We start from the raw sequence: 17,623 nt of genomic DNA, 5'->3' as shown, positions 1-17,623 counted from the left end.
ACAGGGCTGGGCATACATTGTTCAGTAAATTGAGGACCCTTGCACTGTCTTAGTTTATGAACACTCTAGAGAAGCAGCCCAGGACCAATTCTACCAGTCCTGTGACAGGTGCTTTCCCTCAGCATAGCTTTGCTGTGGTGCTGATGCAGGCACTGCCCGTGATGCACTTAGGGCCCCTTCCACCTCTCCCAGGGGGTGAACTTGCCTCATGCCAGCAGTTGTACATGATCTGGTAGATGGTGTCTGATGCCAGTTGGGGCCGGTAGAGTCTGTGGCCCTGGGAGACCTTCACAACCACCTGGGAGTTGTCATACAAGTCATAGGGCTGCTTCCCCAGGCTGAACACCTCCCACATCAGGATCCCTGCATTGCATTGATGAAACAGAGAGAGAAAAAGAGAGAGAGAATCAGAACGTACGGGATTTATGGAATGAACTTCACATCCTATATCAGGGAGACTATGGACCAAAACAAAGGATTTCTGAGAAATAAGTCCTAGAGAGAAGTGAAGGACATGGGGACCTTGGGGGGAGCAGGGCTTGCGTCACCATGTCTGTGTGACACCTAGGGGTCTTCCTCACTTTCCTGACACCTAAACTCCTGGAGGAATGGCAAAGGGAATCCCCAGAGGGTATCTCTGGGGTCCCGGATGCTGCGGGGCAGAGAGGACAGGGCTCTCATTCAGCTTCCCAGAGACAGCCAGCGGAATGAGGAGCCCAGCTCTGCCCTTCTGAGTGACTGCTGGCGCTCCTCCCCTTGTCCTCCCTGCCTTGGCACTTGCGTGGGCCCATTGTGTTATACACACAGATCCCCAGGAGGGGCAGTTGGAGGGCGGGCTCTCTGTGCCATTCCACCTTCTGCAATCACTGCAGTGTTTCCTCATCTGTTATGGTTCAGCCCTCCTTTTGGGAATCCAATAAAACCTGCTGGCTCTGCACGGGGTAAGTAAAGACATGCCACGTTTGTGCTCCATTTCAAATGTTCATGGTTCCCCAAAACTCCTGCAGGCCACCGTGGACTCCAGAGTAGGAAACTGAGCTCCAGTCCTGGTGGTCAGGAGGGTGGCATTTGGGGCCACTCAGCACAGGTGAGCTCGGAGGCTGTGGTCTACCACTCCGAGGCTGGCTACATTAACTCTTTTCAGCCTCAGCTTTCCTGTCTGTAAAGGAAGATGTCTGCACTTGCTCAGGGGCTAAGCAGAATGAACAGCGTGCCGCTTCAGGGCAGCTCGGTCAACGCCAGGGCATTTCCAGCCAGCAGTCAGGTTTAAAACCTTGGAAAAAAAAATAGATGCAAAGGAGGAAAATTACTGTAAGATCATGATTTTTTTTTCACTTTTAAGGCTACAGACTTGTAAAATATGTATGATAAAGTTATCTTACGAAGTAGTCACACACACACACACTTTAAAACAACCATCTAAATGAGCGCTGCTGCTTCACTGTTCATTCCTTGGAGAATATCATTGATCACAATCTCTGTGGGGCTTGCCTTTGCCAACTGCTCTCAGAGGCACAATCATTTTGGAGCTCCGCATTGAGCATATATTGCTTTAGAACTGATTCAGTGTTTCTAAACAGCCAGAACGCAGGTGGAGCCAAGTTGTGCTGCATCAGGTGAATTATTAAGCTGGGTAATGCTATCTCCATCAAAATCAAGTGCCAGCTATTGAATGAAACCCTGCCTAAGACACATCAACTGACACACGGGCCTGGAAACCCATCCTGACACAAGGTACAGAAATTAATCCCCACAAACTGATATCAAGTATTCTGGATGATTTTCTTCTTTATCTACATACATTTGTTGGGATTTTTTTCCCTTTTAACAATGCCACTTTTAAGAAGGGAATGGTTATGTTTTGAAAATTGTATCACGTAGACAAGCAACTGGCTAACTCAATTTTCCTTCCTCCAGACAGTCTTGCAGTCGTCAAGCAATAAATCCAATTACACTTATGGAATAAGACAGGCATGAAATAGGTCTCAGTCAGATTTCACGTACTTTATAACTTGATGAGAATCTGAATGATTTGCCCTGCATCCGCCCGACAGTGACTGTGAGAACTCCTGACACTTAGCACAGAGAAAACTGTCAGGAAATCCACCGTCGCAATGCAACAACGAGCTTCCTTTCCTAATCACCTTTACTAAAGTTCTTTTAATAACACAGGAGTCTTCAAAGTTTCTGAATAGAATCTAAAGGAAGCATGTTAAGCTCTGTGGATCACACTGCGTCTGTGATGCCTTGCGTCATCGGATACAGACCATATGAGAATGAACGAGCATGGCTCTATTTCAGTAAAACTGTATTTACAGAACCGGGTCATGTAGGCTGGTCCTGGCTTGTGGCTTATCAACTCTGATCTAAAATGGGGATTTTAACAAGAAGAAGGATGCCCATTCAAGATTAGATACAAGCCAAATAAGCTACCTGGTCATACTGGAGTTTACACTAGGGATGCCCAAAGCTTTGGTTGACTCAGAAGGGAATGGTTGTCAGCTGCATTCGCAACAACAGTCACTTGATTTTCATCCTTTCATTATTTTGGATTTCTAGCAACTCAGATTTAGTTTTCAAGAATTCCTTTGAGAAGGTGATTTAAAATCTCCCCAGGGAGGCTTTTTATGTCTTCAGCTTTTATGAGAAAGCATTAGCAGGATACCAGTTCGGAAAGGTGTGGCAAGGCAGACTACTAGCTGACCCAAGACAGAAAAAAAAAATGAACTTTTTCACCTTCTTACTTATCCCAGGCCATGCCCGTAATTTTGTAAGTGCCAACGACCTTTTAAAGCACATATTCCTGCCCTTGCGGCTGCCTCTTGTGGAAGCAAGCTTACAAAACAAGGCCAGGCCCTACGTGGCCACATGCTTACCAAATGCCCACACATCAGACTTGCTGCTGTATTTGAAGTAGTGAAACACCTCTGGAGCTGACCACTTGACCGGAAACTTTGTTCCCACCGAACTGACGTACTGGTCATCCAAGACATACCTGTCGGGGGAGACACAGACAGCCCTTTACCTCATAGCAGTGCCAGGTGGCAAGACAGTGCTGTTAGTGCGGCCTCTGTGCCACCGGCCAGGGACTGTGCCAGTGCTTGAGGCTGTCCCACAGGCCACGGGCGCTCAGCCAGCCCAGGCTCTCTCACAGGATGGAGGTACCCAGCAGGCATTTAAGGACTGTTTCTTGCCTAGAAAGACCCAGATGTCTGTGTTCATTTCCTCTGGAAACACATGGAGAATGTCCCTGCCACTTAAATAGTAAGAGCCTTGAGAACAAAGGCAAGAGATGGTTCTTCCCAACTGCTATAACTGAAATTTCTCAGAGAGTCTCAGAATGTGTCTTAATACCTGTTTGCTGAAATGAATTCAGTGACAACAAAAGCTTTCCTGGTGGTAATGCTTTGCTCATGTGAGCAGAGCCTTTTTAAAAACCTCCACAAACAAAGAGAGCTAGAGGAGCCTTCCCCGAGTTAAAATATACCATAAGCATTTGCCCAAACAATGCTGCTGTAACATATGGTATTTAAATATTTAGGCTCTTTGATGGAATTCACTCATAAGTTTATAAAATACTAGACTAGAGTGTTGAAGGAACTTGAAAAAAGTGACTTCAGATGGTTCCCAAAGAACAATCCCATTTTACAAGTGAAACACGCCTCACAGGGAACCAGAGGCAGCGTGGGGCGGGAGGCAGCTTCGAAAGCCGGCAGCTAGCCACCAGCTCCTTCTGAAGCTGCTCAAGGCGTTTGGCTGTGCTGGCATTCAAATGAGAATGAATTCCCACTTTCCCTGTTGGTCCTTTTGGATCGGCTTACCGCGTCATTCCGAAATCCGAGACTTTCACGGAGAGATCACTGTCCACCAAGCAGTTCCGCGCTGCCTGTGGAGGACAGAGTCACACCAGCTTCTCAGCAAAATTGGACTGCCTGTCACAACTCCAAATGCTCTCAAGCTTGATTTTTTTTCTTTGTATTTCTCAGTTTTTCGACAGAAATGTGTTCCTCGAAGTGTTTTCACCCAAGCATTCACCCTGCTCAAACAGCAGCAGGAGTACAGAAATCTCCCTGGGCTCACTACCTAGGCTAGGTGACAGGCGTCGGCCTAGCGTGCGTGGCATGTTTGCCACTCAGCACAAGAAAAGCGCTAAAGGCAGACCCCAGTGAGCGCTTTCCCCATCCCCCCCACCCACCATGGCATTACTCCTGATTTTTAATTTTTTTGTATTTTTATTTCTATCAAATGACTACTTCAACATCAAGTTATTCCTGGATTTCAAAGGTCACCTTGGCTTTCATGGATCCAAGAAACACTAAACTGGCCAACATTTTCCTTTCCATTTGTCGTCCTCCACACCAAACTCAGCTACACAGATCTTAATGGTTCGCTCACTCTTAACTGTTCTTCCTATGTAGAAGTTTTTTTGTGATACGTGTTTATTATAAAAATGCCACATGCTTTGCAGTGACGAGCGAAGGCGCTCTCTCTGCCCTCCCTCCTGGAGGTAGCAACTGAGGGCTATCTACTTTCCTTCTTTGAGCTTCCCATGGCTCTGCTTACCAGGTCTCGGTGGATAAATTGGTGGCTCTCCAGGAAGGCCATGCCTTCACAGACATTGTAGCACATTTCTAAGAGCTGGGAGGGTTCAAGCCCCTTTCCATGACTCTTCAGGTAATTAAGCAGGCAGCCATTGGTTATGTACTGAGTCACTATGTATATGGGGTATTTCTTTGAACACACGCCATAGAATTTAACCAGTTTGGGATGGCTGAGCTTCCTGGAAAGAACAGAATTTTCAATGTTCAGAACTGAATTGCCACACTCCATTTTCCAGATGAGAGAGAATCGCATTTAGATTCTTTGTCATGATTTCCTCCCTTCTGCTTGCATAGAGGAAGACAGGAAAAAGATCAGGGTCGCATGTTGAGATCATAATAGCCTTTGGAGGCAAACCCCACCCCCCCAAAAAAACCTGGTTTCTTTATGTCAAACCCTGACAGCCTTGGCAGCAATGCAGCAGTTTGCAGATGCTGCGTCGGCTTTCTTATAGAGAATTGGGCTGGTCATGGTCTATTGCCTCAAAAACCCTGCTTAGCCCTGAAAGATCTATGCCACACATGTGCAATATTTAATTATAAAGGGGTGGGTAAAACGAAAGTAATTGTTAGGTTCAGGATTAGATTGGAGGTCGAGTGAAACAAGTCTGGCACAGGCAAGGACAAGCATTCTGCCTGATCTCACACACCTGTAGAGTGTCTAAGTGTTGCTCTCACAGAATTTGAAAGTAGAATGGTGATTATTAGAGGCTAAAGAGGGTAGGACAAAGTGGGTAATGGCAGAGGTTGATCAATGGGTGCTAAGCTACAGCTAGATAAGGAAGAATAGTTCTAGCACACACTTCTAACACATATTTCTATTTATTTCTAGCACATAGAAAAAAAAAGAACATTATACAACAGTCACTTGGTGAGTAAATCAGCAGATTGAAGATTTTCTCTTGCTCTCTCCCTCTCTGTCACTCTGTCTTTTGAATAAATAAATCTTTTAGAAGTATATATTTCAAAACAGCTAGAAGATATTTTGTGTGTTCTTACCAGGAAATGGTAAATATTTGAGGTGAGGGATATACTAACCTCCCTGCAAGATCATTAGACAATGTATATATGTTCAAAACATTACATTATACCTCCCAAATATATACCTTCTTATTATCTTTTCAGTAACAATTCTACTGTTACCACACAGCATAGTACTTCTGGTGCATCATGATGGGGTGGATGTTCAGTTTTCACCAAGTTCATCAATTTGTCATGTGATTTATCTATTCTTATCAATTTACAGGATGAGTAATGTTAAGATGCATAAGTTAAATCTAAATTAAGCATGTTTTAAATTTTAAATTTTTAACAAAGGAAGATTTGTTGAATAAGTGGTTATTTCTTCCATGTTTAAAATAGGCACATAGCTTATAATGTTACTCAGGAAATGAGCTCAGCTACACATCTTTCAGCAATCCTGGAGACCTAGATTTTTCTCAGAGTAGCTCCATCCAAAGGAAGAGCACCTGACAGCAGGTGTTCTTTGGGCAAATTGAGCCCCTGTCCAGCGGCTCATGGGTAGCAATACCATGTCAACAGTGATAGCCCCTAGTTGGGTAGGCCTCAGTCTGATCATTACATTTGAGATTTAACATTTTCCCATTGTGATACAGTTTGATATTTTCCTTTATGTTTAGGTGACATGTTAACGATGTTTTATGACTATTTGCAACTATTGCAATGGCCAAAAAAAAAGTTTAAAGTTTTCCTAGAACACAGGGGTTGTACCATGTGCCCACTTACTAGTTTCTGCTAGTAGCTAGGTGACTTTGGGCAAGTTATTTATTATTGCCTGTGTTTTCTTATAAATCAAACATAACAAAATAGAGTACATCTCTCATGAGCTTTTTAGGATAACTGGGTGGATTGATACAAAGTGTTTGCAGACACACCTGTAAACACTATATAATGTTTAATAATTTAAAAAATGTTCTCGGTCTGTAGCACCTTAGGACTTGTGGTGTGCTTCCAAGTATCCTTGGCCGAAGCCCGGCTAGAACACTGCTTTTCAGACCGGCTGATCGGCTCCCTGAAACCGGAGTGCCTAACTGTGCTGGCTTGTCTCAGACTTAGGGCTATTCAAGGACGCAGGACTTCCAGTGGCAGGGCCAGGGATGTGTTCAATAAACCCGCAAAGTCTGCCTCAGCGTGCTGCACTCAGAGCTGAGATCTGTTAGGAGGGTTGTCTCTACTTATCAGGTGGGAAAGGAAGTAAATTGAGGAGGGGATTCTAGGCAGACTGTACTGGAGGTACCAGGGAGGAGAAGAATATTGCCAGGAAAGTCTCAGTGTTAAGTACCTCCTTAGTCTTGGATAACAGTCCCACTCTGGTGAACATCCCACTATGCCCTTTCTCAGTCAGCTTTAGAGTATTGGGATTCCTGATCCCTTGTCAATAGCATCTTGTGGCCTTTTCCAGGGCTTATGTAGACCCTCCTGGGTCTGTCCCCCTAATGCTGAAGCATGCTGTCCTTAGCCAAGATCATTGGTCCGTAGGTAGTTCTTTGTTGGAAACATCGAGGGAGCTTGGGGTGCTGAATGCTATGCCTGCCACTTTAGTGTGAAGCCCCTCAGTGTGTAGAATGGAACTGGGGAAGGATGGAGAGAGCAGGAGACAACTGGACTTGGGAGAACCACAGGCCAGAAGCTTGTCTTTCTATGGAGTCCTGGGGATTCTAAGGTCAAAGCTGGCATTTAGGTGGTTGTGAAGGTATACTTGTCAAAACAGGAGCACAGAGCTAATCTTGTTTAACAGTTTGCTAGCTAGTCACTTCTGCATGTTTATGTACATATACACATGGACTCTGGCTTAAGGTCTTGTAAATGTTAGAGACAGGCTTGTTAGTGTGCATGCCCTCCCTGGTGAGAGGCCATGGCCATCACACTGGAGAGACCTACATCATTGTCTGGGCCTCCTGAAAGAATTCGTCTTCTGACATGGAGCCCTCTTTGATCATCTTCACAGCAACATCGTACTGCCCCTTCCACTTGCCCAGCTGCACCACTCCAAACTGGCCACTTCCCAGCTCCTTCAACAGGGTGATCTCTTCCCTTCTGAGTTCCCAGATTCCTAAGGAGGTAAAGACAGTCACTCTTTAGCCTCAGCGTAGAAGGGTTTGGGGCTAGCAGCTTCTCATGTGATTGCTTAGCCAATGAGACTTTCCTAACTGCAGTATGAAGAAATACAAACGTTTCCTTTTTAGGTTGTTAACTTAGCTTAAACACACAGGATAATGCCACCCTGGACAATATAGTTCATGAAGCAGCTACAGCTATTGAGAAGAAGGCTCAGAGGAAAAACTTTGTTAACTGGAGGAATATTGAAGAGATTCAATGTTAAACATGCAACATGCCTTTAAGCTGATAAGCTATTATTATATTTTCTTATAAATCAAATTCAACCGTGATCTGGGTGGGTGTCACTCTCCTGAACACACAAGGTTAAGGACTGCCTCAACTGAGCAGGCACAGAATTCAAGAATAAGAAAGGTCAGGCAACAGGATGCCGGAGGTTGGTGACAGGACTGAATAATAAGAAAAATGTCACAATCTTTTTGGTACTTCTGGGGAGACTAAAGATGGAATTTTGGAGGAAATATTTTTTTAAAGAAAATGAGCCAATATGAAGCTCCCCCTGGCACTATCTGCACAGAGCCCTCGTTCCTGTCCCCTCCTCTCTCCTCTTTGTGTATTAACCCATATATTTCTAAACCAAAGATGGTGGGAAATGGAGCTTCAGAGCCCAAGGTGTATTCATACCGCTTCCTAGGGACACGGACATGGGGACCGTGTTAGCCTTGGTTGACACAGGGTGGCGGAGCCTTGTAATCATGCCTGCAATGGAATCAGTACCATGTCATCACATCATCTCACATGGGCTCGCAACATCCCCTCTCCACAAGCTCAGGATGTCATGAGGGTAAAAATAAACAATGAACCACCTTTAAAAACTATATTGAGCCTATTTACTAAGTTTCCTTAAATGTTCAAATAATTTTAATTGTTCACCAAGAGTCATAGTGAAACTGGGTATAAATCATCATAATGATTATAAAGGCTTGGAAGACCTCATTCAAAATACACGTATTTCCTGCTTTAAATGTAAAATGCTTTACAATTATGGGAACCTTCACCCATGTACATTTCCCAGCCTTCTTTTTCTCTGTATTTGCTTGCTATTTATGAGTGTTCTATGTTTTTATTTGCTTTTTTAAATCCTGTAGTTTTAATCAGTAAAGTTAAAATAAATAAAATGTTAAAATGAACATATTCTTGGTAATATGTGTGTGTGTATACACACTCACAGATTATAGCAGTATCATTATATGTGTGTATATGCATTATATATGTGTATATTATATATGCATATATAGCATATTTGTATCTATAACATTTTTATATATAATGTTACTGCTATAATGATATATTCTGTGATTATGAAATAAATATGCAAATAGAACACTCACAAAAATGAGATAAAAAAAACAAATCCAATTGAGCATTTTCTTCATGTTGTGAACTTTCTTGTGCATCGTTTTAAGGTAGAATTAATCTACTGAGAGATGTCTGTTAAGATAATACTTTTCACAGAGGTACTTGGCTTATTTTCAGTCCTGTGGCTTCCTGCTTGAGGGTGCCACCATTCTCCACCACAAGAGGGACTGCTATATGACTTTCACCAGTCAATTAGGCAAATATTTAAAAGAATAGTAGTATTTAGTGTTGGTGAGGATAACAGAAATGTTGGTGAGACTGGTTCTTAAAAGTATTTGGCTGGGCCCAGCAGCGTGGCCTAGCAGCTAAAGTCCTTGCCTTGAAAATGCCAGGATCCCATATGGGCGCCGGTTCTAATCCCGGCAGCTCCACTTCCCATCCAGCTCCCTGCTTGTGGCCTGGGAAAGTGGTCGAGGACGGCCCAAAGCCTTGGGACCCTGCACCCGCGTGGGAGACCCGGAAGAGGTTCCTGGTTCCCGGCTTCGGATTGGCGCAGCACCGGTCGTTGCGGCTCACTTGGGGATTGAAACATTGGATGGAAGATCTTCCTCTCTGTCTCTCCTCTCTGTATATCTGGCTTTCCAATAATAATAAATCTTTAAAAAAAAGTATTTGGCAATATGTACAATTTAATCATCTTAGTCTCTGTCCTATAAATTCCATTTCTAAGAAGCTGGCTATAGAAACTTATCTGGGTGCACAGAGTTAAGTGCCCAAGACTGTACCACATGAAATATCTATTACCACGTGAAAATATTGAACATAACTCAATTCCTAATCCATAGAGGGCCAGATAAATAAACTGTGGAGTGCCTCTGCCGAAAAATTCTATGCAGCTGTGAAACAGATCAAAATAATCTATATGAATTTTCAAGGAAATAAAAACCTGTGACACATTGAGGGGAAAAAGAAAGCTGAACAGTATGTATGCAATGATATCAGCTCTAGAAAGGTGACGTATTTAAATATAATTTATATGTACAGGAACATAAACGTTAGGGTACAAAACAGTCTGTCATAATAGACGCTTGTCCATGGATCCTATCCATCTAGTGACATATATTTCTGTAATACTTGAATTTCAGAGTCAATATGCTTCAATAGGTGAAAGAAACCCTATATTTATTTATTTATTTATTTATTTATTTATTTATTTCTGGAAAAGTAAATTTACAGAGAGGAGAGACAGGAAAATCTTCAATCCAGTGGTTCACTCTCAAATGGTCGCAATGGCTGGAGCTGAGCCAATCTGAAGCCAGGAGCCAAGGGCCTCCTCCGGGTCTCCCATGTGGGTGCATTGTCCCAAGACTTTGAGCTTTCCCAGGCCACAAGCAGGGAGTTGGAAGGGAAGTGGGGCAGCTTGGACACGAACCGTTACCCACATGAGACCCCAGCGCTTGAGAGGGAGGATTAGCTATTTGAATCACTGGCCCAGGCCCTACAGATAGTTTTCTAAAGAGAATTTATCCCTTTAAGTTGCTCAATTCACTCTACCTTATTCTTTCTGGCTTTATAGAGTATACCATGTTATATTCCAGCAGATGTAAGTTAAAATTACACTAAGACACAACAGCATTTGTTCCTACTATCAAGGTTTGCTATATAATTAAGAATACTAGGATGATCAGTAGTATCCACGAAAATTGTTGTATGCTAACAAGGTCCATTAAAACAAGAATGGAAAAAAGTTACCTGCTGAATTATGTTGATGATAATGAATGAGCTTTGGAATGGAGTCAAAACAATAGTTTTCTGCCAGGTATAATTTGTTCTCAGCATTGGTATGCACGTGGTAATGTTTAACAGTTCCTTTTTTATCACTATTAAAAAAGAAAAGGTTTTTCTTTTTTAAAAAGCCATTTTAAATAAATGACCAAAAAGTATTGCTTAAACAGTGGTTAGATAATTATTTTAAATGTATGTTGCACACAGTGTTTATTGGGCAATACTCGTGGCAAGCAGTAATTATGGAATGAAGATAGCGAGACACAGAAGTTAAAAAAAAACTTGCTCACTGCCCTAAAACCTTGAAATTCTAAGACGGGATCTTGTACAAGTTGGCTACAAACTGGAACTGTGAGCCCCGCACTGAAGACAGCACCGTAGCAGGAAGCTATGCAGAGAACACACATCCACAGATTCAACTCTGTGCTGACTGCTTCCCGAGGCTTCCTCCCCACTGGCCACTGGAGTGGCTGGCTCAGCTCAGCAAGTGGCTGGCCTTGAGGCCTCAGAGGCTCCATTTCCATTTTTCTCTCTTTTTAGGTTTAGATTTGAATGAAAGGGACTCGCTGAAGAGTCCTTGAGGTGTGTTGTGCTCAGGCACTTGGCATTGCTGCGTGGCCAGAGAGGGGCTCACGCAGAGAAGAGCTGCTTGCTGGCAGATGGGGTCTTGTCCGGAATGTCCTGTGCTGATCAGCACGTTCAGAGAACACACGTGGACAAAATCAAGAAGAAACCCGCTCCATACTCACTTCACAGCCTTACTGAACAGGGACACTGTGTACATGCCCGCCTGGCTGGAATTTCGAACCATAAATGCACCTTCTTTTCCCTGGAAGGGAGGCAAAGTGTAGCAGGAATGGAAAACATTTTCATTATTCTTAAACACAAATTTTCACCATAATTTACAAGAAAATAAATCTCTCACATCCCCTCGGAATGTACTGAGGGCACAGTAAAGTCAATAGTTGTCATGGGGGCGGTCACAGTGAGACCTTCCTTTTCTGTCTCAAAATCCTTATAGATCTATCCCTTATGCTTCAATGTTTCCTCTCCAATTGACTATTCAATTAGTTATTTAATTTATTTCTGAGGGAGGGAAAGGAGGGGAGAGCAGAGAGAAAGAGAGAGCAAACTAGAGAGAGAGAGCATTGTCAATCACTGAAAGTGGGCGGGGACACAGCCAAGAACCTGGAACGCAATCCTTAATACTTCTCAAAGAAATAATTGGTAGGTTCCATATTTTATTAGATTCAACTATGTCAAAATGCCATTTTATAGATCAAAAAAGTGTGCTGCTAGTAATTCCATATCACTGAACAATGAAATGAGATAAGGTTCTTACCACATCTGCTGTGCTCTGCGTTGGGTGTTACTGCAGGGACAAAACTGATGTAAACAGTGGTACTGATGACCCCCAATAAATCGCTTCTCTTCTTAACAGTCCTATACAGTACTCTCCGACATTGACTCTGAGTTATACCATGTGACTTGCTACGACAAATTGTGTCAGTAGCAAACGACGACAGAAACAGCCTAAGTGCTTGCACTGCATGGCTGATCGTCTTTGATTACTGCCATGCCTTGAGGAAGGCCAAGTTAGGCAAGGGGAAGAGCTGCTACAAGAAGAGCTGTGGTGCTACAAATATTTACTGTCCCAGCTCACTCTCCCCAGCCCCGAGGCGCTCTGTGAGGGACCCTAAGCAGGACCTGGAGGGCCACTGTTAGCACAGCTGGTCACAGAATCACGGGTTCTGCTTTCATCACTAAACTTGCAAATGGCTCATTATGCAGCAATAAGTACTGAAAGCTGAAGAAGATCGACCCAAGTGCTGGGGAGCCGAGAAAAGTCTAGCCACCCAGTGCTTCATGACCACATTCACAGTTAGCAGCAAGGTTTCTATGAGGGCTGTGCTACGCTCTTGGACCTAACAATTCGAAAACATTCTTGAAGATGATTGCAGAGATAAAGACTACGAACCTTTTTCCTCAGTAACTGCTCAGACTGTGACCTGGAGATGCTTCCTGCAAACCAGCTGCAACAGGAAAGGATTTCATATTTGAGAATCAAAAATTTGTCAGTTATATAACTTAACGTGTTCCTCAGCTTTTTAATTCTTAAAATGAAGCATTGGTCATATTAGGTGCTTTGAGAGAATCACCCAAAGAGCTTTTCAAAACTATAGACATTTGAGTCTCTACCACCCAATTTTATAATTAGAGTAGGCATATTATTATGTAAGGGGTATAACTCAGGGAAGACACTTGTAAACACCCATATACCAAATCATGTGGCATACACATTTTATATTTGAGGTAAGCCAGATTGGGGAAAATATAATAACCCACCCAATTGTCATCTGTCATACAAGAAAGTGGCACAGGGCCTTCCATGAGTTTTCCCTTGAATACCGCCCTTGAGACAGTCTGTGCCACCTCCTTTAAAGTCCTGGAGGAACTGAGCAGAATTGTCTACGTCTGGATTGCGAATGACACAAGGGCTTCGTAATACTCACTCATACTCAGCCAGGTTTCCCTCTTCCTCAGATGAACTTGACTCGGGAAATCCCCTTAAGAAAAGTTGGGACACAACAAGAATGCAAAGCCACAAGAAACAAGCCAAGTGCCTGCATAGACAGTAGCGAATCCGCCCTGTTTTCACATGCCAACTAAAAGTTAAGACTCTTGGGTTTCCAATTTTGCACTTGGAAAGGTCTCAACAAAGTGGAGAGACTTTCCCAAAAGCCAGATTCACATCTCGCTTAATGTGAGAGTGGCTCTTCAATATAGGTGGGCCCCGGGAAGCCCCCAGGAAAGATTTCTCTGATTCTTTTATGAAATAGATTTAGACTCCTTCCAGAATGGCTGTAGCATAGTTAAAAAAAAATCTTGGGTTGTGTTTTGAGCAATTCCTAGGGAATTCCTGGGTTGTTTTTCCTTTTGCTCAAGACACCTGAGTCAGGTATATTAATGTCCACACTAAGAGAATTGTGTAAAAGAATTGATGAGTGAGGAACATCACTGTTCAGAGACGCAAACTACATTATCATTTCTAATTTATGTATACCTTAAATGTCAAGTCTGCTTGCAAAGTTAACCCTTAGTTCTCCTGTAAGTGCAAGCAAGTTCCTGCTGTAGAGGGATATCTGAATGTGGTTTACCATGAAATCTTTGAGATGCTGTGATTTGCAGCACTTCTCTCTGCTTGGTTACTGCATGCAACGTCATCACTGCTGTACAAAAAGAGAGATGGTTCATTCATTTAGAAATGCATGTTTACTTACAAATGGTAAATGATAGACACTATTTTGTTCAGATATGTTTTAACTCTACTAGACATATTGCCCCACACTTTTCACTTGGACACTAAAGCTAATGAGTCACTTTGGCATTTTGGTCCTTTCAAAGATGACAGCTGTAGTTGTAGTTTGGCAGTAACCCTAAACCAAAGAGGATGGATGGTTAGTACCAGCTTACAATGACTCCAAATGACAGAAAACCTGGGTTAATGAGCCACTTTGACTGGGCTCACCCTGATTTTCTTATAGATATGAAAACATTTTGTCACATACACGTCAAGATAAGTTATTTTCCTCTTTGTTGCTATTAGTACCACTAAGGTCTTCATAACACAGAACTTTTCACTCCAGCTGGGCTCAGATGGATCAGGACGATTTTCATTATTCTCTGCCAGCCCTCACTTTTGCTCTTTTTGGGTGTCAAGCAGATTGTAACTAAGTATCTACCTCTCAAAGGCCAGTGGCTATTTTATCTGAGACATAGGCCTTGCTTCCTGTTTGCCTTCAAAGCCCAGACTTTTTGTTCCCACAAAACCATGCTTCCTCGAGACAGGTTGCCTTGGCAAGGAAGTGCTTGCCTGGCTTCCTTCCAAGGAATGCCAAGAGAAAGCCCCGAGGTACTGGACTACTTTCTTCTACGCATTCCCAGAGACTTCCCCAAACCACGGAGAACTGGCTTTCTTTCTTATCAGAAATTGCATTTGCAAAGGCCAAACAATAAACTTCACCTTCTTGTTTTTAAGGCTATGCGGAGACTAACCATCAGCAGTGACCAGTGGGTTTACATATATCAACAATATTTTATGGACACTAAAAATAATCAGATAATGAGTGGTGAGAATCTGTGTTGACAGACATGTATGTGGCAGCAGGTGTATCAGGGCATTTTAGAGGAATGTATACTGTAACTATTGCATTCTGGATGATTCCATGGAACCATGGGTTGCTTTACTGATCAGGAAAAAAAAACGAAAAAGTAACACAGGTGAAGACAGCATGATCTATAGAAACTGGATTTAAGCAGTACTATCTAGTATGTGAGCTAAGAATCATGGTTGCATTCTAAAAATTCAAGCCTTGTGAAGACCTTTCGAGCAATTATTGTAATTAACTCACAAATACCATGTTGCTTTTACTAAGAAGTAATTAACCAGTCCTTTGTTCCAAAATTAGCTTTCTGAAGTTTTAGGGGGAAAAAAACAGTGTTGGGACAAAATATGAAAGATTGCAAAATTTAAGGGGGTGCCAAAATGTATTAATCAAGATACATTGCCTGGTAACAAAATATTGTTACGACAATAATATTAGTGCAAAGCACCCTTAATAGCTAAAATCTCAACATTTTCAACAAAGACGGGGTCAAGCACTCCATGCACCATAAGCACCTCTGCAGCAGGCCCTGGCAAACCGCAGTTCTGCTGGAATTCTTTGAAAACCCATTGCCACACACATCCATCAGTGAATCACTGGAGTTTCTCTCAGAGGGAACCTGGCACAAATTAGACATGGCATTTGTTGTCCTTGGATCTGGGCTTCCTGACTATCTAATTCCACACACCTACTGGGCTTCAAGCAGATAAATGTCATCCCTCTCCTTGCACTTTGGATATCAAGATCCTAACACTTGGAGTCTAGCTCCATATTGGAAGGAAAGGGATCACAGCTTGTTCTTTTGGGGTAAAAATAAACATTAAGAAGTTCACACTTACATTCTTTCAAGGTTTTTATGGGACTGTGCCTGCCATTGGTACAACGAGGCACTTGCTTTAGGTCAGCATGATAAGGATGGAAAGAATGAAGGAATAAGAAGGCAAGGGAGAGAGGCACGTGGTGAGTCGAAAAGGCTTCATACCCACTCCCGGTAAAGACACACCTCTATCCCCTGAAGCTGACCACAAGGGGAGAAGGTGGTGCACAGTGGACCCTGATGGAGAGGTGAGGCAGCCAATAAGGAGGGTAGCTACTTGGGTCTTATAGTTCAATTCAACATTGATTGAACACACCATTTAGGTACTGTTTTCAAGGTCGTTTCAATTGTGCCTTTAGCCAGAATTATTAATGTGAAACACAAGAAAAGACTAACAAAGTCAGGAGAGGTGAAAGTGTTCTAAGAATGCAAGCCATGACTTTGCTTGAAATGCTATTTGTCATTTGCCTAGCAATGATGAAACATTATGGGAACAGGCCAACTCTCAGGTCTTCTGCATAAAAGCTATATTTGAAAGAGTCTAAGTTCTGAAATGGGAAGGGGCAGAAAGAGGAGGGAATTAGCCAATTAGATCAGACAATTGAAATGAGAAGTCTATACTACTCAGCACCAAAGTGGCCATTTGATTCCCCAAGTCTCCCAGTTCAAGTACAGCACATTGACTGATCAAATAGCGCAATCTCAACTGAGACCCTTATCAATAGCTTTGAGAATGTGCTCCAAGACCATGGTGGCAATGCCTACTTCACATGCTGGGCAGCTAATCTAGAAGCTGGGTTTACCTTTTCAGCTTTCTTACTTGCCACCAGTCAGGGTAGTCTTCCTTGGGTATATACCACGTGTTGACATTAGGCTGGGAGCCGTAGTTTCTCCTTGAATCGCTGTCATACTGAGCTTGAGTGGTACTTGAAGATGGCACATCCATTTTGAGAATGGGAACTGCCCGAGGAATCTTGAACTTTGGAGGACAAGAGACTTTAATATAACACAACGAGACAGATTCATGTACTGGGAACCAACAACCAAAGTGAAGAAGGGAGAGAGAAAGGGAAAGGGAGGGAGCAGGGAAGAAGGAGAAGGAAAGAAAAGGGAAGAGTGGAAGGAAGGAAAGGTAAGAGGGACTATGAAAGAAAAAGAGAAAAAGGAAAGAGACTAAGCCTTGACAAAGGCACAGAGCAACTTGAATGCTAACACTGTCACTGGCTGAGTATGAAGTGGTCCAATCACTTTGGGAAATGTCTCTGTAGAGTCAGTTAAAGCTGGCTGTGGCCATACCCCATGAGCAGAAATAGGCACGCTCAACAGTAAAGCCATTTAGAATATCCACACCAGAATTGTTTGAATTAGATCAAAAGTGTAAACAGCCTAAATGGTCATCAAAAGGGTAAAATGCTCATCAAGAGGCTAGCTCAGAGGCAATGAGTAGAATATTGGTGCCCCCAGGGTACTCATATTTGAATTCCCAGAGTCTATGAGTACCTTCACAGTGAAAAAAGAGTTGACGCACTGTTCAAGACAGTCATCCTGCTTTACTCCACTTGTGGTAATTTGTTAGAGCAGCAATAAGAAACAAACAGTGGCGACTATGGACCTACTGGTTAGCAAATGACCCAGTAGTTGAATATAAAGATATGAAATGTTAGAATAAGAATTCACTACTTGATACCGCCGATAACTACTAGTGAGAGCTCACAGTCCCATCTTCCCAACCCCTCTGCTAAGCAGTCTGAGCAAAGTCCACATGTTCTGTTCTTGAATCTGGTAACTTTTTGTTGATTTGATAAATGCTACTATGAAAA

General features: G+C 42.8%; 1 protein-coding gene across 1 annotated transcript in view; it reads right to left on the bottom strand.

Annotated features, from left to right (window-relative positions):
* Positions 1–17,623, bottom strand: part of BMX (BMX non-receptor tyrosine kinase) — a 36,183-nt gene that overhangs the window by 2,940 nt on the left and 15,620 nt on the right. Inside the window, exons 7-18 of the mRNA XM_004597493.4 lie at positions 16,607–16,782; positions 13,979–14,050; positions 13,334–13,387; positions 12,799–12,853; positions 11,570–11,649; positions 10,788–10,915; positions 8,361–8,435; positions 7,500–7,671; positions 4,564–4,780; positions 3,822–3,886; positions 2,877–2,995; positions 206–363 (exon numbers count right to left, since the gene is read on the bottom strand). Of these exons, the coding sequence (XP_004597550.2) occupies positions 206–363; positions 2,877–2,995; positions 3,822–3,886; positions 4,564–4,780; positions 7,500–7,671; positions 8,361–8,435; positions 10,788–10,915; positions 11,570–11,649; positions 12,799–12,853; positions 13,334–13,387; positions 13,979–14,050; positions 16,607–16,782 (1,371 nt within the window). The remainder of the gene's footprint in view (positions 1–205; positions 364–2,876; positions 2,996–3,821; positions 3,887–4,563; positions 4,781–7,499; positions 7,672–8,360; positions 8,436–10,787; positions 10,916–11,569; positions 11,650–12,798; positions 12,854–13,333; positions 13,388–13,978; positions 14,051–16,606; positions 16,783–17,623) is intronic.

The sequence above is a fragment of the Ochotona princeps genome, chromosome X, assembly GCF_030435755.1.
Source record: "Ochotona princeps isolate mOchPri1 chromosome X, mOchPri1.hap1, whole genome shotgun sequence".
NCBI classification, from domain to species: domain Eukaryota; kingdom Metazoa; phylum Chordata; class Mammalia; order Lagomorpha; family Ochotonidae; genus Ochotona; species Ochotona princeps.
Note: the sequence above shows the minus strand (reverse complement) of the source record. Positions and strands in the feature narration are given on the sequence as shown.